Genomic DNA, 21,593 nt, shown 5'->3' with positions numbered 1-21,593 from the left:
TCTCTGGCGCTGTGAGGCAGCAGTGCTAACCACTGTGCCACCGTGCCGCCCACTAATTTCTGCACTCAAGTGAAAATTTTGTGGCTCCCCTTCTTCAAAGCTGACATATAAAATGGATGCTTCCATCAACTTGCTTCTTTTCAGATCCAATATTCTTAAAAATTCATTCATGAGCTGCAAGGCATTTATGCTCAATCCCCAGTTGCTCTCCAGAAGGAGATGGCGGTCCATTGTCTTAAACCTCCGCAGTCTGTTAGTGTCGTTTACAATGATTTTCCAGGACTTTGGCCCAGTTATTGCTAAATATATATTCAATTTCATTATCTAAATTTCTCACAACAGCGTGTCAATTATTAAGGAAGGTGAAGAGTGTAATTTACCTACACCATTGTCTTACAGCAACATGTTGTTGATCCATTGTGTGCCATGGTTCTTCAACTGTTTTGTTAGTCCCTCTACTCAGTTCATTCCCCCTGAACATTTTGTGAATACATTTACACATGTTCATAAATTTCAGTCTGATTTGCATGTTGAAAATCCAAAAGTCACTTTGCCCCAGAGTTGCCACATATAATTATGGATGGGGAGGCAGGTCTTTAAATACTTTTATGATAGAGATAGATTAATGAAGGATAAAGGAGTCAAAGGAAATAGGACGAAGCTAGCCAGGAAAATGGATTGTGTTCATAACCAGACCAGCTGTGATCTTAGCAAATGGCAGAACATATTCAAGAGAGCCAATGCTGCTCCCTATCCTAACTCATTATTTTCAGATGAAACTATGGCTTAATTATGGCAGGACCTCCATATTGAACTCAACTGGATTTATGGCAATGGAATAAAGCATAGTGAAAATTGTATGTCCTTGTTTCGCTCTTTTTAGATTGAAATTCCAATAAAAGTGAAGTATAGAAATGCACTCATTTATGTAAAAATTCACAATCTTCAAGGAAGCATGCCTCTAAATGCCCTTAGAATTGCATTAGTACTTCTGTGCCTTCATGCAGCCAGTACCAGTAAATATATGGTGTATATGCAGTTTTGTTTACAAAACTCATGCAACAACTTTCTTGTATGTGTCATGGGTTCAGAATCATGCTGTTCCTGATTAGTTTGTATTTGGGAACAGTGCCTACTATTTTGAAGCTGTCGGTCAGCTTTAGATTGGGGTCCATGCAAGTTAAATTACAGAAATAATACTTCATCCAAAATTACGGTGCTTTTGAGGACAAAAAGGAGACGTGTCAGCCAAAGTGGGGTCCAGGTTACTGCCTTCTGTAATGAAGAAAAGTACAAAGTCTGTGTGGATGTGGAGGTGTGTCTCTGTATGTGTGTGTGTGTCTGGACATGTGTGTCTGTATGTGTGCTTGTGTTGTCTTTGAGAGTATCGAGTACAGGAATTGGGAGGTCATGTTGCAGTTGTACAGGACATTTTGGAATACTGTGTGCAATTCTAGTTTTCCTATCGGAAAGATGTTGCGCAACTTGAAAAGATTCAGAAAAGATTTACAAGGATGTTGCCAGGGCTGAAGGATTTGAGCTATAGGGAGAGGTTGAATAGGCTAGGGCTGTTTTCCCTTGGTTGGATGCTGTGGAACCTTGTAGAGGTTTATAAAATCATGAGGGGCATAGATAGGATAAACTGACAAAGTCTCTTCCCTGGGGTGGGAGAGTCCAGGACTAGAGGTTTAGGGTGAGAGGGGAAAGATATAAAGAGACCTAAGGGGCAACTTTTTCATGCAGAGGGTGATAAGTGTATGGAATGAGCTGCCAAAGGAAGTGGTGGAGGATAGTAGTTGCAACATTTAAAAGGCATCTGAATGGGTGTATGAATAGGAAGGGTTTGGAGGGATATAGGCCGGGTGCTGGCAGGTGGGACTAGATTGGGTTGGGATATTTGGTCGGCATGGACAAGTTTGATCGAAGGGTCTGTTTCCATGCTGTACATCTCTATGACTCTAAAAGGAGGACAGTAAATAAATACACAGCTGTCACAACAGCGAAAGTGCCAATGCGACACATTTATTTAAAAAGAGGAGACAACAAATAAGTAATTACAGGCTGCTTAATTTAAAGCTGGTTATTGGGAAAATGTTGGCATCTTTATAAAGGATGTAATAGCAAGGCATTTAGAAATAAATAATACGATCAAAGTCAGCACAGCTTCACAAAGGGAAAATAGTGCCTGACAAATTTGTAAGAGTTCTTTGAGGAAGTAACAAACAGGATAGATAAAAGGGAACCAATAGATGCAATGTATTTAGATTTTCAAAGGCATTTTATAACATACCACCATTACTTAATAATTTAAAGCACATGATATTGGAAACAGCATTGGATAATGAACAAAAGACAAAGACTTTAGATAAAGTAGGCATTTTCAGAATCCTGCGCCTATTGGATTGCCACAGGGATCAGTGCTGAGGTCACAATTATTAACACTATATATCAGTGACTTCAATGAGGAAAGTGAATATACTACAAATTTTTAGATGACACAAAAAGAGACATAGAAAGGTTAAGCGAGTGGGTAAAACCTTGGCAGATGGAATAAAGTATAGGGAAATGTAAGGTTATGCACTTTGGCAGGAACAATAGAGGAGCTGAATATTATTTAAATGGAGAAGGTCTGTAAAAAGGTCTGGGAGTCCTCGTGAATAAATCTCAAAATGATAGCATCTCCACTCAACAGGTAATAGAGAAAGCAAATCAAGTGTTGGCCATGATTTCAAAGGGAGTGGAGTATAAAAGAAGGGAGGTTTCACTAAAACTATACAATACACTGGTCAGACCCCAGCTGGAATACTGTGAACAATTCTGGGCCCTTTTTCTTAGGAAAGATAAACTGGCTTTGGAGGCAATCCAGAGAAGCTTCACTGGACTGATGCCAGGTATGAAGGGAATATCTTATGAAGAAAATTTGAGTAGCTTTGGACCATACTCATTGGAATTCAGATGAATTGGCAGTGACCTTATTGAGACATGTAAGATTGCAAGGGGACTTGACAGTGTAGGTGTGGGAAGATTATTTCCCCTTGTGGGAGAATCTAGGACCAGAGGGTATAATCTGAGAATAAGAGGTTCCACGTTTAAGACAGATATGAGGATGAATATCTGCTCTCAGAGGATATTAAACTTTACCCATAGAGGGCTGTCAAGGCTGGGTAAATATATATTTGGTCCGTTGGTCATGGGTGATGTATTTCTCAACTCCATTCTCCTGTTTTCTTCCTATATCCCTTGATTCCCTTACTCATCAAGAACCTATCTATCTCTGTCTTAAGTACACTTAAGGCTCCACAGCCCTCTGTGGCAATGATTCAGCTACAGGTTCACCACTCACTGGCTGAAGAAATTCCACCTCATTTCAGTTCTAAATGTTGTGCCTTCAGGTCCTAGTCTGTCCTACTAGTGGAAACATCTCTATGTCTACTCTATCCAGGCCTCTCAATATTCTGTAAGTTTCAATCAGATCCCCTCTCATCCTTCTAAACTCCATTGAATACAGACCCACAGTCCTCAACCACTCCCCATATGACAAGCCCTTCATTGCTACAAATTTCCTCTGGATCCCCTCCAAGGCCAGCACATCCTTCCTTAGATATGGCGGCAAAAGTTGTTCGCAATATTCCAATGCAGTCCAACCAGACCCTTTTACAGCCTCAGTAGTACATCTTTGCTCTTGTATTTTATTCTTGCACCATAATACTCTATGGTGATTTAAGTGTACCTGAAATGTTAAGAAATAAGATCCAGGATTTTGGCACTGCAACAGTGAAGGAATAGTGACATATTTCCATGTCCGAATGATGTGTGGTTTGGAGGAGAACTTGGTGGTGTTCCCATGCATCTCTGGCCCTTGTTACTTTTCTGCATCTTGTATATTGTACCTTTCCTTTTCAGCTGGCCTCACGCCGTTGCTTATGATCATTTAATGTGTGAAGTTTTTTTATACATTCTTTGGAATATGGGTATTACTGGCAAGATAAATACTTGTTACTAATCAAGTTCTTGGGAAAATGGTACTGAGCTGCCATCTTGAACTGTTACAATCTATGTGCTTCATAATATTTATTTCTGTAAAGATTTTTAGCACCATACAAAGTTATTTTAGAGTGTAGGCCTGAATACGTCAAGATGCCTGAATTCATGATTATGAATAATTTGGTTCATAGACTTATTAATTATTTTTAAGAGATCTCCCAGTTGCTGTGATTGGATTTATACTCATGTCACCAGAATATTATTCTAGGCCATAGGGTTATTACATTAGTGACACTGCCATTATTCTATCATTCCACAATGATATGATGATAATGATCCGAACACTACTTTTTCACTATCAAGGAAGACATTTTTCCAATGTGTATTCCAAGAGTCTTATTCTTCTTCAAAGAGGAATTAGCATCAGCGGAAATTGTAGCCTGATCAGGCCAAATGAAACAGTATAAAACATTTTTTATAGTCTTCCACCTTGAAGTTAAAATGAATGCAGAGTATGGCAACACTCCAGTGAGACACAGATGGATTAGGATCATTTACCGTTGTGGTACATCTCTGAGCTTACATGCAAGTGTACAGTCACAAGGGCTCTCTGCACCTGAAGAAAACTGCTAACTTGGCAGTTTCTGGTTATGTATTCCTCTTTATCTGCATTGAATGCAATAACAGATAGTAAGATGTTGGAGGCTTTGCCTGTTTCAGTCTGGAAAAAGGCCAACGCAAACCATCCTTTGTTAAATACCAGAGGTTAAATGCTACTTACATCAATTCCAGACATATACTTTTCTACTCAGAGATTTATTTCCACTCCCACACCACAAACTCCAACACTGATTACTTGTTCCCCCTTTATATGCACCCAGTCAAGTGCTCACCCAATTATCTCTGAATTAATATATAGTCAGTTCTCTTATCATGCATTGGTTGTATTCTTATGCAACATCATGTTATAGAAAATTCACACTTGAGAAACAGCGCTTAAAGTGTTGGTGATGTAATTGTGTTATAGCCAACGCACATTTTAAATATTTGCGCTTTAGAAAGAGCATTACAGCAAAGTCGTATTGACGAAAGGTGTGTTATAGCAGAATGACCATTTTTAACCATCACCTAATTCTTCATTCTATTTGGACTAAATGATCAGGATCCCTGCCGTACTATTCTAGATGACAATGTTCTTCCCACAGTTGCATTCAGAATCACTTTTACTGTCACTAACAATTCTGTCTTTTCCATACTCTGAAATCACCAGGCTGCCTGCAACCAGTGGCAGACTTCAATAACACCTCCATAGTGAAACACAGCTATCATGCCCCCGGCTGGGAATTTGCAATGCCTCAAAAAGTGGACTGGCAACTTGATAAGTGTCTGGTAGTAATAATGTCTAGTCAGGGCTGCTAAAAGCAGCCATGGCAGAGTTGACATTGAAAGGCGCTACCAATACCCTGAACAAAACAAAACCACTTCACTTTCTGAGCACATTGGGTGTTCAGGAGCTCCTGGTGCAATTCCTTCTCCTCCTCTTCCTCCCTATTTGAGAAGCTTGTCCTCCTCTATGTCATCCCTGCTTCATGCGGCTGGAAATAGGATGCAAGTGACAAGGCATGTGAACCCTTGATGTCAGAACCAAGTTTTATTACTACATATCCCACTACATGGTAACAGCCACACCAATCATATGTAGCAGTCCTGATCACCAAATGTGATCATTAATGCTTGATAGATGTTAATGAGAAACTAAGCCAAAGTTATTGATGATTCCTTGAAATAACCTGATGGGAAAGAATGCTTTGTAATTGATTGTTCCACTATGCAAGGTTAACTGTGGATTTTAACAGGAACATTAAAATCAATGCACTACTGGATTCAATCAGTATGCTCAATGACTGACGTTACACTCTGCATACTTTCTTACCTAAGCATATGCATTGACTATCTAACCAAAATAACATACATTTGTTTACACTCAATTTTGGACAGAAAACACACCTGAAATATCAAAATGTAGCTGAATGCAAACTTGCTTCACACCCACAGCATTTGGAAAATTCTTCCTAATCAATCTGTTCAAAAATGTCATTACACACCTTTGGAGCAAATGAGACTGGAATTTAGGTCTCATTGGCTACAGCACGGCACCATAACAGTAATTAAAGCTTTTGCTGTTTGGGCTCCCCTACATTGGGATATTAATAATCAATAGTGACTTTTGAGAAGATGGACTCTCACTGATAAAGTTACCTATATGGTTATCAAATGTCTGAAGACAAAGCTTCAAGCTCAGCAAGCTAACTTACAGACTTATTAATAATCAATTTTTACTTCGCAAGTACAATAATGGGCTATGTTTCATTAGTTAGCAATTAACATTTTTAATGAAGGGTCATTGGACCCAAAACATTAACTCTGCTTTCTCTTCACAAATGCTGCTGATTTTCTCCAGGAATTTCTATTTTTGTTTCAGATTTCCAGCATCCCCAGTTCTTGGCTTTACGATTAATAAGTAAGTATTTATCTTGATAAAACAACTGTGTTTTCAAAGCTGATGTTGAAAATGTAATTTCTGGAAGCCAGCTGCTTGATGCCCACTGATGAAACTACTTTCAGCAACTTGAGGAAGGACCACCCAAATAAATGTGATGGTCAAAGGCATCTTCTTCCTCAGGAGGCTAAGGAAATTCAACAAGTCCATAAGGACCGTCACCAACTTTTACAGATGCACAATAGAAAGTATTCTAAGGGCACTGCTTGTGACTGGCCACTCTGGTGTTTCCTCTCTTCCTGGTAGTGGAATACAAATAAAGGTTTACGCCCTTGTTCTTCACTGTGTCTCACATCTGCACACACACAACATGGGTGCTTGGGAAAATATAAGCACTACCACAGTTAGGCAGTAGCATGGAGAAAAGTAAAAAGAAAAAAAATAGAAAGCATTCTATCTGGATGAATCACAGCATGGTACGGCAACTGCGCTGCCCAGGACTGTGAGAGACTACAGAAGATTATGACCATCACGCAAGTCAACCTTCCATCCACTGGTTCCATCTGCACTTCTCATTGCCATGGAAAGGCTGCCAACATCATCAAAGACCCCTCTCACCATGGCTATAATCTCTTCCAACCTCTTCCATCAGGCGGAAGAGACAAAAGCTTAAACACACGTACCAATGGGTTCAAGAATAGCTCCTTCCCCGCTGTTATTAGATTTCTGAATGAACTTTTCAAATCTCAACCCAATGTTGATCTTGCTTTTTGTGCACCTTCTCTGCAGTCATAACTTCGCTCTGTTTAATCACCCTATGATTTGTATGTAATGATCTGCCTGTACTGCATGCAAAACAAAACTTTTCACTGTACTTAGGTACGTGTGACAATAATAAATCAAATCAAAAATATTTCAACCAGAGACTACTGTGGGTTCAGTTTTCATTTCCCATTAGTGTTACAAATCTTACCTGAAGACTTCCTCGAGGGCAATATTCTGTTACAATGCAGATGTTAGGTTGATCAATGCAGGCTCCAATGAACCTTGTCAAATGATTAAACTGCACATCCCGCATCTGTAACAGAGAGAAAACCTGGGTACACTTGTGCTCAGGCTGATAAAGCACTGCTAAGGACATCTATGTTGTCGACAGGAAAAGACACACTTACGTATTTTAGTTCAAACAGCACTTGCCTGGTGAGCTCAATCCTTTTCTTATTTGTATGTTTGATTGCAACTAAATTACCCTGAAAATAAACAATTAATATCTTAATTGAACAAATAAATGAAGGATATTGTGATGATGAGAATAAACAATCTTCAGTACATTCTAAAAACAGTTATGAAAGCTAATAAATTGTCAAAATTAAGTTTACTTAATTCATAGAAATAACATGAAAATAAATTTTTGAGAAGTTATTTATAGCTTTTGGTTAAAATTTGCACTTATAATCTGCTACAATCAGAAGAGTATTAAATTCAATTTTTGTTTCATGAACCTTTCACTACCATAAAAAAATATAATTAGCAGATGAGAATTAGGTTTGCAACTCATTATTCTTGGGAACGTAAGGAACTTTACAAAACCATTACACATGCTCAAGTTTTCAACTGGTCACGATTGGCTTTACACTCCACTTGAGGTCCCCTCACTCGAATGAATGTTTTCAATCCTGCCCCGAATGGGCAACAACTACTGCAAATGGCCAGTGTTAGTGCTTGAAGAACATAAGGAACCTATAATAATATAATGAATCCTGGGACTAGCTTTTTTAAAGTTTCAACTGAGTTTGTGAGACTGCAAGGAGCAATGGGGAACACTAAAATAGGGAAAACAGAACCTGTGAAAATAGGAAACTGCATTTTTCAAGCTAGTTCTACTACTATTTCAGCTGTTGCAGTTTGTACTGCTGCTGTCGGAACATACACAAAGTACTTAACAGCATCACAGCCCATGTATTTTTTTCATTTGTTCATTTGATTACAATCTATCAGCATTTATTGTCCATTCTTCATTACCCTTGATGAGATGGTAGTGAGTTACCGTTTTGAATCACTGCAGTCCTTGGAATGTTGGAAAACTCTCAGTGCTGCTAGGGAGGGAATTTCCAGACTTTGACCCAGCGACAGTGAAGGAATGGTGATGTAGTTCCAAGTCAGGATGGTGAACGGTTTGGAGGGGAACTTGCAGCTGTTCCCGTGTATCTGCTGCCTTTGTCCTTATAGGTGGTAGAAGTTATGGGTTTGAAAAGTGCTGTTGGAAGAGCTTAGGTGAATGGCTGCAGTACATCGTGTTGATGGTATGCAGTGCTGTCACACAGTGATGAAGACAAAAAAATCTGCAGATGCTGGAATCCAAAGTAGACAGGCAGGAGGCTGGAAGAACGCAGCAAGCCAGGCAGCATCAGGAGGTGCAGAAGTTGACACTTCAGGTGTAACCCTTCTTCAGGACCGGGAATGTGTGTGGGGGGAGCTGCTGATAAAGGGGGAGGTGGGGGCAGGGTGGTGAAGTGGAGATAGGTGAAGACAGATGTAAGGCACAACCTAGTTGGTCAATGGGAGGAATGAATCCAGTTGGTGGCAGGGAGGAGTGGAAGGGAGGGGGAGGGGCTGGGAAGGGAGTCAGGGGATGGGGACAGAGGTTATTTGAAATTGGAGAATTCAGTGTTGAGTACTCCGGGCTATAGGGTGCCCAGGCAGAAGATAAGGGGTTGTTTTTCCAATAGGAGCTGTGGTTTGTCTTGACAATGGAGGAAGGCAAGAATGGTCATGTTGGAAAGGGAATAATGGGGGAATTGAAATGAGCAGTGACTGGAAGGTCTGGTCAGCCCCTGCGGACCCGGCTATGATGCTCGGTGAGCCATTCCCTAAGTTTACATTTGGTCTCCCCAATGTGGAGAAGACCATATCAGGAGCACCTGATGCAGTAAACTAGGTTGGAAGAGAGGCAGGTGAACCTCTGTCTCACCTGGAAGGACTGTTTGGGGCCCTGGATGGAGGTGATGGTGTACTGGCAGGTTTTGCATCTTTTCTGGTTGCAGGGGAAGGTACTTGGGGGCTCGGTGGTGGGGCTGGCGTGGGGCTGTCGGAGGGAATGGTCCTTGAGGAAGGCAGAGAGGGGCGGGGAGGGGAAGATGTTCTTGGTGGTGGGGTCTATTTGGAGTCCACCTCCTGATGCTGTCTGGCTTGCTGTTCATCCAGCCTCCTGCCTGTCTATATAGTGATGAATAACATGAATGTTGAAAGTAATAGATGAGCTACCAACAAAGCAGGCATTTTATCCAGATAAATGGCGAGTTACTTCTGACCTGTGCCTTGTAGATGGTGGACAGACACTGAGGACACAGAACATGAATTTCTCACTGCATAATTTGTCACTCACTTCTGACATGCTCTAGTAGCTCCAGTATGAATATGGTTACTGCAGTGTGGTTTTTGGTCAATGGCAACTCCCAAGATATCAATACTGGGTAATACAGTGATAGTAAAGCTATTGAATTTCAAAGGCTGATGGTTAGTTTCTTGCTTGGAGATTGTCATTGCCTGGCATTCGTGTGGCATGAATGTCACTTACCACTTGAGCTATAGGGAGAGGCTGAACAGGCTGGGGTTGTTTTCCCTGGAGCGACGGAGGCTGAGGGGTGACCTTATAGAGGTTTACAAAATTATGAGGGGCATGGATAGGGTAAATAGACAAAGTCTTTTCCCTGGGATCTGGGTGTCCAGAACTAGGGGGCATAGGTTTAGGGTGAGAGGGGAAAGATATAAAAGAGACCTAAAGGGCAACTTTTTCACACAGAGGGTGGTACGTGTATGGAATGAGCTGCCAGAGGAAGTGGTGGAGGCTGGTACAATTGTAACATTTAAGAGGCATTTGGATGGGTATATAAATAGGAAGGATTTGGAGGGATATGGGCTTGGTGCTGGCAGGTGGGACTAGATTGGGTTGGGATATCTGGTCGGCATGGACAGGTTGGACCGAAGGGTCTGTTTCCATGCTGTACATCTCTATGACTCTATCTCAAGCCTGGACATTGTCCGGGTCTTGCTGCATATGCACTCAGCTGGAATCATGAACAATGCTGAACTCTGTGGAACCGTTAGTGACCATCCCCACTTCTGACCTTAGGATACAGGCAGGGCTATTGATGAAGCAGCTGAAGAAAGTTAGGTCTAGGAGACTACCTGAGGAACTCCTGCCGAGATATCCTGGAGCTGAGATAATTTACCTTACAACCACAACCATCTTCCTATATGCCAGATATGACTCCAACCAGCGGAGGGTTTTTACCCTGATTTCCATTGATTCTGGTCTAGCTCGGGCTCCTTGATGTTACACTCAGCCTTGAAGTCAAGGGCACTCTCTCTCACCTCGCTTTTAGAATTCAGCCTTTTCTCCATGGTTGGAGCAAGTTTCTAATTAGGTCAGGAGTTGAGTCGCCTGGAAGAACCCAAACTAAGTGTCAATGGACAGGTTGTTGCTAAGCATGTGCTCCTTAATAACACTGTCGATGATCCCTATTATCACATAACAACTGACTGAAAGTAGACTGATGGGGGGTAATTAGCAGAGTTGGATTTGTCCTTTCAGTACTGAGGACATTTTGGGCAATTTTCTATATGTCCAGATGGATCCCAGTATTAGATGTGCTGGGCCAGCTTGGCTTGGGAACCAAGTATTCTGGAGCATAAGTTTATATTTAAATTTCTAAAACTGGGAACACTGCTTAAAAATAAGGGATCACCCGTTTGAGACAGAAATAAAGAGATTTTGTTTTCTTATTGAGGGGTTTGAAGCTTTGGAACACTCTTCCTTGAAAGATGGTGGGAACAGAGTCTTTGAATATGCTTAAGGCAGAGATAGATAGATCCCTGAAGGGCAAAGGAGCGAAAGGATATCATGGATAGGTAGAAATATGGAGTACTCTAATCTGCCACAATCTTACTGAAGGGTATGTCCTATTCCTCCTTGCAATTTGTTTGTTTGTACGTACAGGTGTACTAGTGTCAGATTATTGTCAAGGTTCATATCCTTTGCAGTGAATAGTGCCTTAAGCCATTTTTTAATATGGGTTGGATGAATGAGATGGAATAATACGAGATGGAATACTGAGACTTCAGGAGAAGGTTAAGATGTATCATCAACTTCTTGCTTAAATTCAATACTTCAGATGCCAAACTGTCCCGAATCCTGTTTGATTGTCGGACCAATTCTGCCTCAAGATATGGATGGCATATAACGCGTAGTAGCTTGCCTCTTGTGCCCAAGACGTCTCAGAAGAAATTCATTTGAGGCACTGATGTTCACTGTGTCCATCTCAGGAATAACTCCAGCAGAGTTGATAATGGGTAGAAGACTCCGCACCAAGTTAATTCTGACCATCCCGGGCCTTGCTGGGAGAGTGAAATTGCATCAGGAACATGAATGCCGGATGCGAGATTCCACTAATTGCCAGAGACAGTTTACTTCAGGGAGTTTGGTGTAGGAACCATGGGAATGGCCCTGCATGGGTAAATGGCATGGTCAATACGAGGTCATGTCCAGTGATATGTAATGTCTAGGTGGGTGCGACGGTCAAGCATGTGGACCATATGAAAGCTGCAAACTGTGTGAGAGCCAGTGTGCCTGACTCCTCAATGGCCTTTGCCACTGTTCTGGAATCCGTGGGTTCTTCTTATCCATCAAGTGTTGAAGAATCTCGGAATCTGCGATGGACATGGTGAAAATGAATTTCTTCCGAGACGCTCTTGGGCACAAGAGGCAAACTACAATGCATTACATGCCATCCATTTCTTGAGGCAGAGTTGGAGGAACCCAACCTGGTGCTAATACACCCCAGGAGGAGCTACAAAAAAAAGAACCAACCTATGTTCACGAATTCAGAGGGGGAGGGAGATAATGATTGTGATGAGGTCAGCCAGGTGGACCTCACAGAATATGAGCTACCTGATTGGTGCTGTTAATCTGGTCCAAGCAGGGAGTCCTGGCTGACAGATATAAACAGGAGAGCTGGCTCTGAGGGGAGATGGATCAGTGTCAAGATCTTTCCATGTGTAAATAAAGGGTGACCTGATGAAGGGATTCCAGCCTCTGTGGAGCTAATTCAGTTTCTATTAAACTATGGTCATTTGAAACTGAAGTTGACATTAAAGTCTTGATTTCAAATTCTAAATATCTAATATTAAGTCAGATTTTAGTGAACATTTCAGGGATACTTCCAACATTTAAAATAAAACTACATCCAGTTTTTTTTAAAAAAAGAAAATGAGGAAGTTGCAATAAGTACTGGATAAATATTTTCATCTCTTAGCCTTTTTGGTTAAAATTTTAAAAATAACCATGTACCTTCGTGATAGAGTATTTTCTTTTAGAAGCAAAACCATTTCTAAGCACCTGAATCTAGCCTAATCAAAAACACTTAATTATCCACATTCCTGTTCCTTGCCATGGAAATTATTCATCCGATTTATGCAAAGTGAATCCCTGTATACGACATCACTTAATGGTGCTCTTCCTATTCTCACTTTTACTTCATCTTCTTTCCCTCCACGAATAAAATTACATCATGCTTCTTTTTCTTTTTGAATTGCATCAGTAATCATTCGTTTAACTGGTATGCTTTTATATTGTGAAAGAAAGACCAAAATTAAAGCTCTTCACATTATTCATCAGTCTGAGTTATTGTGACAGATAGTGGAGCTTCCACTGTGCTTGAAAAGCCTTACTAAAGGCAATTTTTAAATGACAAGGGGGTTTGATGCTCACTCTTTCAGGCACCGATGATCTCTTTTGCACAAATGTGACACAAATGAATTTATTTATAGTTTTGTTCCATTTTGCAATAACATATCTATTTCAAATGCTTTTACTTCTATTCTGAAATGTTGTGTTGGGACAAAGGTTGTTGGATCACAAATATGTGATGATATGGTACACAGTTATGGTCAATTCTTGCCCCGTTTGGCTTTGTCCTCAATGTCAGTCGAGACGTTATGTGGCCCTTAGGTGGTCTCTGCCCAAACTTCCTATAGTTGAAACTAGGGTTGTGGATGTACTGCTGTAATAAACATTTTAATAAAAAGCAATTGGGAAAGCTGCCACTCAACTTAGTCAAGCAACAACCTGATGCAGTCATACAGAATCATATCTTACAGACAATGTCACCATTAGCATCCCTGCATATGTCCTGTCCCATCAGCAGGATAGACCCAGCTGAGGTGGTGGCACAGTGGTATACAGTCAGGAGGGGATTCCTCAACATTGACTCCGCTCGCTATGAAGTCTCGTGACTTCAGGCTAAACATGGGCAAGGAAACCTCCTGCTGATTACCATGGACCATCCTCCCTGCACTAATGAATTGGTACTCCTCCATGTTGGACAATACTCGGAAGAAGCACTGAGGATGGCAAGGGCACAGAATGGGTGGGGGATTTTAATGTCTATCTAATGTCAAGCAGCACTACCGATTGAGCTGGTCAGGTCTTAAAGAACATAGCTGCTGGACAGGTCTGTAGCAGATAGTGAGGGAACCAACAATAGGACAAAACATACTTTACCTCATACTTACCAATCTGTCAGTTGCAGATGCATCTGTCTATGACTGTATCGGTCAGAGTGACAACAGGCTGGTCATTGTGGAGGTGAAATACCAGCTTCACATTAAGAATACCCTCCATCATGTTGTGTGGCACTATCATCGTGCGAAACGGGCCTGACTTCAAACAGATCTAGCAACTCAACACTGGGCATCTATCAACAGCAGCAGAATTGTACTCCAGCACAATTTGCAAACTCATGGCCCAGCATATCCCCTACTCAACCATTACCATCAAGGCAGGGGATCAACCCTGATTCAATGGATAGTGCAAGCCCACAATCAATGGATCAGATCTAAGCTCTGCAGTCCTGCCACATCCAGTCATGTACAGTGGTGGATCATTAAAAACAACTCACTGGAGAACAAGCCTTCAACATATATCCCCATCCTCAATGACAGAAGAGCCCAGCACATTACCTACACACACTGCTTAACCTGACAAACCTTTGTAATAAAAGGTCCATAAAAGCACTTCAGTCTCACAAAAATGAAGTTGTAAGCTGCAACTTCAAACCTAAAGATGCAAAGTATCATTATTTTGTAGTCTTCAGCTTTAAACCAAGATAAAATTGTCTTCCTAATCATTTCATTTTGGTTGTTGGTTGAAGGTTGCATTCGGAGTTTCAGTGTTTTCCCCTTTTCCATCGCTGCCTTCTGTGATCCTTTATTTAGCTGGAATATTGCACTTACATTGGTAGGAGGAATGAATAAGCACTGCACTGTGCCAACATGAACCCTTGATTTGTACCTGTAAGGGGTGGGAAAGGGATTCCTTTATGCCATCACAAAAATAATTACAGCTGAGAAGGAAGAGGAAATTGACATTCCAAGTCTTCACCACATGATGCTAGGTGAAGGAAAAAATATAGCTGGCAGTAGATATCTAATTTAATACTGTTAGATTAATAACACGATGAAACTATTTCCTTTTTGAGTCATATTTACAGATATAGTTTATAGTTTTTTTCTGTCTATGGCCATATTTAACATTCTTCAGTGACAAGCCCTGTAAAGTAAGGTCCTGACCAGTGACCACCCCAGGGAGTTAAGAACACGAAAGAACTCTGAGGAATACATTTCACACTGAGCTGAAAGTGGGAATGGATTTGTTGTTTCTGGCAGCTGTGGATTTCTTGTGGCTCAATGATTATTGCAAATCTTGTTTCATTTTCCTCCTGGACTTGTCCTTTTGAAAGTCTGACATCATAGCCAAAATGCAAATAGATATACTTAAGACAGAATTGAGATTAGTACCTTAAAATAGCCAGTCTTTGCAAAAAGCTGGTATTTCCCTTGTGTCGTCAGTAATGAGCAATAACTGGAGCCCCGCTATTGGTAAAACAAATAAGAAAATGTAACACATGTTACTTACACAGCATATTCACTTATCAAAGTTATCCTCACATTAAAGCATAACGATCCGATAAAACACCATTCTTCCCTTTCAGTGTACAGCTTTAAAACAGATATAAAGGGAGAATTGTCCATCTTTCATCTATCACCAAGAAGAAAGATAAACAAAATAGTCATGTGTCATTTAATTTGAATGATCTGAAAATCACACACAGTTTGACCTGATTTCACCGTACATGGTATCAGATGGCTTTCTAAAGGTACAAGTCTACCCTTTAACCATTTGTTGTCTGAATGTAAAACATCACTTGTATATTTATCCAAGATTTAGCAGCCTTCATCTCTCATTCCAAATTTGCAGTCCTAAGGATCTACCAAAGAAAGATACAGGGAAGCTACAAAGTTCTTGCGTATGGTAGGATGAACCAAATGATGAACGTTTGGTAGTGTGATGAAGGTTTATAATATATTATTTGTTTTTAGGAACTTGGGTTATAAAGTATAGGAAAATGTTTTTTTCATTTTCTGTTCTCTGAAGTTGACTTCTTTTAAAGAGTCAATTTTTTTTTTAGTGGGATTCAAGGAAGTTCTAACAAAAGCATAATACTGCAGATGCAGTTAACCTGGAGGAACTGTTTCCATCCATCAATGGATTGTGAACCTGAGGGTACGGTTTTAAAGTATTTGTAAAAGTAGTGGATAAAAGGTGAAAGAAGAGACTTGTTCTCACAGCCAGAAGTCCAGGTTTGGAATGCACTGTCTCAAAATGTGGTAGATGCAGGTTCCATTAAGATATTTAAGAAGATATTCAATGATTATTTAAGTAGAAAAACATGCAGGGTTATGGGGATAAGGTTAGGGTTTGACACTAACTGTTCAGAGAACCACTGCATTTATGCTGGTTTGAATGGCCTTTGTGTGTCGAGGCAAATTCGATGGGCTGAATGGCTTCTATTTCCACTGTAGGGATTCTATGCTCTGTTGCTTAGTAACTTCAATGTAGTTGAAGTCAGAGAAATGTCAATGAGTTAGCTTGCTATGTGACTAGGGGAGAGACAGTCATGGAGAAAACACAAAACTCTGAAACTTGCAAACTTGTCAGCTGACTTAGAGATTAAAGATAGGAGAGATACTTCACATAGGTTGTGTGTCAGTAAATTATATTGCTGAGAAAAATGGTTGGAGTTAACTTTTTGTTATCTCTGATTAGATTTTCAAATTTTCAGACATATATAAAATTTGTGGGCGTCACGGTGGTTAGCACTGCTGCCTCACAGGGCTAGAGACCCGGGTTCAATTCCCGCCTCAGGCAACTATCTGTGTGCAGTTTCCACATTCTCCCCGTGTCTGCATGGGTTTCCTCCGGGTGCTCCGGTTTCCTCCCACAATCCAAAAAATGTGCAGGTTAGGTGAATTGGTCATGATAAATTGCCCAATGGGATTATAGAACAATGGGATCAAGGGGTACAGATTCATAGCTCCTGGAAAATGGAGTGACAGGTAGATAGGGTGGTGAAGAAGACTTTCAGCATGTTAGCTTTCATTGAGTACAGGAGTTGGGAAGTTTTGTTACAGCTGTACAGGACATTGGTGAGGCCACATTTGGAGTATTGCATGTAATTCTGATTGTCCTACTTTGAAAGAATATTATTAAACTAGAAAGGGTGCAGAAAACATTTAGTAGGATGCCACCTAGTCTGGACAGTTTGAGTTATGAGGAGAGGTTGGATAGGCTGGGACTTTTTTCTCTGGAGCATAGGAGACTGAGGGGTAGATAGACAAGGTAGATAGCCAGCAGCTTTTCCCCATGGTAAAGGAGCTTAAAAATTAGAGGGCTTAGGATGAAGGTGAGAGGGGAGAGATACAAAAAAGATCCAGAGGGGCAATTCTTTCAACAGAGAGTGGTGAGTGTCTGGAACAGGCTGCCACAGGTAGTGGTGGAAGCGAGTACAATTTTTCCATTTAAGAAACATTTAGACAGGTAGATGGATGGGATAGGTATGGAGGGATATGGACCAAATGCAGATAAATGGGACCAGTTTAAATTGTGAAAACTGGGCGGCACGGACAAGTTAGGCCAAAGGGCCTGTTTGCATGCTGTAGACCTCCATGACTCGATGTCTCTATGTCCCTGGTGGGTGCCTAGCCAATAGTTATGGATGCTCAGCTATACCACTGCCTTCCAAAAATATTTGCTTAGCTCTGACTAGCTGACGTGACTGGGATGGATGAATGGAGGTGGAATTTTGCCCCTACTCCCAACCTGTGGTTCTCTGATACCACCCATCTGCTCCCTGCTGGGAAAGGCTCCTCCTCACCACTTAGCTGTGTGACTTCACACAAAGGACCATTCCCAAAGGTGATAACAATGGGGCTCTTACCAGTTGGCATGATCCTGATCTCTGTGAATAAAGACGTCCAACTTTCATTAAGTCCATAAATATGACCAAGGGATCTCATCAAACAAAATGTAGACTGAGCAAAAAAAGAAAGGAAGCTAATAAAATCTCGGGTTTTCAGGACCTGGTTAAAGAATTTCAGACTTTTGGGTGCAGGTGGCTGAAAACATACACAATAGTGATGAAGGTTAGGGGTACATAAGAAACTAAAGTCAAAGGGGCTGAGTTTTCTCGGGGCTTGTAATGACAGAGCAGACTGCATGATAGCATGGGGAAAGACAATAGGGTAATCTGAATAGCAGTGTGGAAATGTCAAAACTCAGGCAACAGAATACTGAAAAAGTAGCATGGGATCCTGGCCTACACATTAAAAGAAGGCTTCAGTTAACTAGATCGGTATTGTGACAGCTTAATGCCAATACATGATCAGGAATGTGGCAGTCAGTTCAATAATCCAGTGTCTAGAGTGTTGTCATCTCACTTCTATTGATTAAACCTATGGCATGCATGTTTGCTATTATTTTCTTAAAAATTCTACGCATACTTTCAAACAGATATTTTATAGTAAACTAGCAACATTGCAGCAAAAGTCAATTTACAACCAAATCGAAATGAACCAACCCTGGCTAGAATAAAGCTGGACCGTCAAAGTTTCCATCCAATTAACCAAAGAGACATTCTCATGTTAAGTAACCCCAAAATAGAAAATTAGCTGTCGATCTGTCATCTAACACTTCTAACTTACTTCTCCGGATATTGTAAATCAGTTGTTGCAGCTTGAATTTCAGTAATTGCCTTCAAATCTCAAACACAAGTCTCTTACTCAGAGTTTATGGCTAAACCACCAATGCAGCATTGCTAATTTTAGTAAAAGAAGTGATATTTAGAAATCACTTCAGGGACCAAAGTTTTAGAACTTTACTTTTGATTTTGTTTTGCTCATAACTGCCTTTGATCCTGGATACATTACTTTGAACTTAGCTTCAACTTATGGAAAATTCTCTGCAAGCAAAACCATCTTCTGGCTGTGTTAACTCAAAGTTCAACTCATCAGAAATCCTGAGTAAAATATACAATCTACTTCATGGTTCGAGGTGAGGCCCAAACAGGAGTATTTTGAACAAGTAAGAAAAGTGGAAGGAGTATCCAGAGATGAAACATCTGAATGTTTTAGAATAGCTACTTCCTTCATTTGAAGAATACATGATATAATTTACTGATTGTTCATTCATATAATCGAACATCACAAGAAGGAGATTATTTGTTCATTGTGCCTCATTGGCTCAGAGCTATCCAATTAGTCCCACTCTCCTGCTCTTATTGCATAGCACTGCAACATCATAGAAACTTGGAAAGTAAGGAGAAAGCCATTCAGCCCTTAGAGCCTGCTCCGCCCTTCAGTATGATATGACTGATCATCTAACTCAGTACCCTGTTCCTGCTTTCTCCCCAGATTCTTTGCTCCCTTTTGCCCTGAGAATATTACCAAACTCTTTGTAAACATGCAATATTTTGGACTCAGTCACTTTCTGTCACTCAGAATTCCACAGGCTCACCACATTCTGGGAGAGGAAATTTCTCCTTATATCAGGCCTTAAATGGCCTAGTGCATATCCTTACACTGCGAACCCTGTTCTTGTAGCAGCAGAATTTATATGACTGATCCGGGGCAGTTTTTGTTCAGTGGTAATGACTAGGTTGTTTATTGTGGGGTTTTCAATGATGGAAAGCCATTGAATGTCAAGTTAAGGTGTTTAGATTCTCTCTTGTTGGAGACAGTCATTGCTTGGCACTTGTCTGATGTGAACATTAATCTTCCATAATTCAAGATAATTAACGCTAGGATTTCCTTCCAAGTCTATTTTATGAGTGGTAGTAAAGCAAATTCAAACTGTTTATACATTTCATCAACTGGGACCAATAAATTAACAACTGACGCGAGTGTTATACTTGTATTTTGTTTTAATTCTAGTTTTAGATGATGATTTATTCAAAAGCTATTGGCTTGGTGTCCAGAAAGCTATATGTAGTGTTTCTCCAGCTGTGGGAAGTAGATTATATGCAATTACAATTTTTACTATAATATTATGACAATGCAACAGGAAGAACAGCTTTTATTCGATCATGTGTCAAACATCCAATTTCAGATCAGATGTAATACTGCCCAGTGCCTAAAACTGCATCTTATTTTGCTTGCACAACATTGTTTTCATGCTGTCGCTGATGTTTTCAGTGTTACAGCAAAATAGGATAAAGTAGAAAAATTAGGATAAAAATATAGAAAGAAGTGGTATGAGAAAGACAGGTATCTATTAATGGTCTGATTGAGAGAGATCATAAGCTATGGAATGAAATGAGGCTCGAGATTATAGAAACACAATAGGTGGAAATTTCCAGGACTCTGAACCATTTGAACTGTGCAGGAGAATTTGGGAGAATTGTGTAAGATGTTGAGAAGACCTTTCTCACAGTCTTGAAACAATATTTGTTCAGAAATATTGGTTTGATAAGGAATTAAGTATAGCTAATTAGGTAAATAGATATAGATATTTACAGCCACTTAAGATGCAAGTCGGAATTGAACTTGAAAAACTCCATTGCAGCTAGGAAAAGAAATACCACAAAGGAGATATGGAAATGTCATGTGCATGGTATTAATTAAAGTATCACAGACAAAGAAACAGTCTCAATAATTGCTTAGTCACCAAAGAGGAGGCTTGAGAAGACAGAGCAATATCACAGCAGAAGAGAACAGGAACCTTCCAAATGATAAGACTGCCAGAAGTCCTGATCATATAAATACAATGAGAAACCAAGAGAAGACAACACTCATAAAGACAGAAATTGAAACAACTTTACCGATAGATATTTAACAAAGAATTCTTTTCAGGTTGAAAGAATAAGGCACAGATGAAGTTAAGTTTAAAAGTTTACTAGATAAAAGCTCATAACTTCACAAAGGAATTTTCACTGAATAGAACATAGAACATAGAACAATACAGCGCAGAACAGGCCCTTTGGCCCTCGATGTTGTTCCGACCTGTGGACTTTTCTCAGCTCGTCCCCCTACACTATCCCAAAATCATCCATGAGCTTATCTGATTGTTTAAATCTCCCTAATGTGGCTGAGTTGACTACATTAGCAGGTAGAGCATTCCACACCCTGTGTAAAGAACTTGCCTCTGACATCAGTCTTAAATCTGTCACCCCTCAATTTGTAGTTATGCCCTCTCGTACAGGCTGAAATCATCATCTTAGGATAAGGTTTTTCTCTGTCTACCCTATCTAATCCTCTGATTATCTTGTATGTCTCTTTCAAATCCCCCCTTAGCCTTCTTCTTTCCTATGAGAACAGACCCAAGTCTCTCAGCCTTTCCTCATAAGACCTTCCCTCCAGACCAGGCAATATTCTGGTAAATCTCCTCTGTACCTTTTCCAAAGTTTCCACATCCTTTTTGTAATGGGGCGACCAGAACTGTACACAATATTTCAAATGTGGCCACACCAGCGTTTTGTATTGTTGCAGCATGATATTGCGGCTCCAGAACTCAATCCCTCTACCAATGAAACCTAACACACCGTATGCCTTCTTAACAGCACTATCCAACTTTCAGGGATCTATGTACATTGCCTCCAAGATCGCTCTGCAGATCCACACTACCAAGAATCTTTCCATTGACCCAGTACTCTGCCTTCCTGTTATTCTTCCCAAAGTGCATCACCTCACATTTAGCTGCATTGAACTCCATTTGCCA

General features: G+C 40.4%; 1 protein-coding gene across 1 annotated transcript in view; it reads right to left on the bottom strand.

The window, feature by feature from the left end:
• npr2 (natriuretic peptide receptor 2) overlaps positions 1 to 21,593 on the bottom strand; it is a 163,159-nt gene that overhangs the window by 59,994 nt on the left and 81,572 nt on the right. Inside the window, exons 9-11 of the mRNA XM_043686946.1 lie at positions 15,341 to 15,415; positions 7,657 to 7,734; positions 7,458 to 7,562 (exon numbers count right to left, since the gene is read on the bottom strand). Of these exons, the coding sequence (XP_043542881.1) occupies positions 7,458 to 7,562; positions 7,657 to 7,734; positions 15,341 to 15,415 (258 nt within the window). The remainder of the gene's footprint in view (positions 1 to 7,457; positions 7,563 to 7,656; positions 7,735 to 15,340; positions 15,416 to 21,593) is intronic.

This window comes from Chiloscyllium plagiosum, chromosome 1, assembly GCF_004010195.1.
Source record: "Chiloscyllium plagiosum isolate BGI_BamShark_2017 chromosome 1, ASM401019v2, whole genome shotgun sequence".
NCBI classification, from domain to species: domain Eukaryota; kingdom Metazoa; phylum Chordata; class Chondrichthyes; order Orectolobiformes; family Hemiscylliidae; genus Chiloscyllium; species Chiloscyllium plagiosum.
Note: the sequence above shows the minus strand (reverse complement) of the source record. Positions and strands in the feature narration are given on the sequence as shown.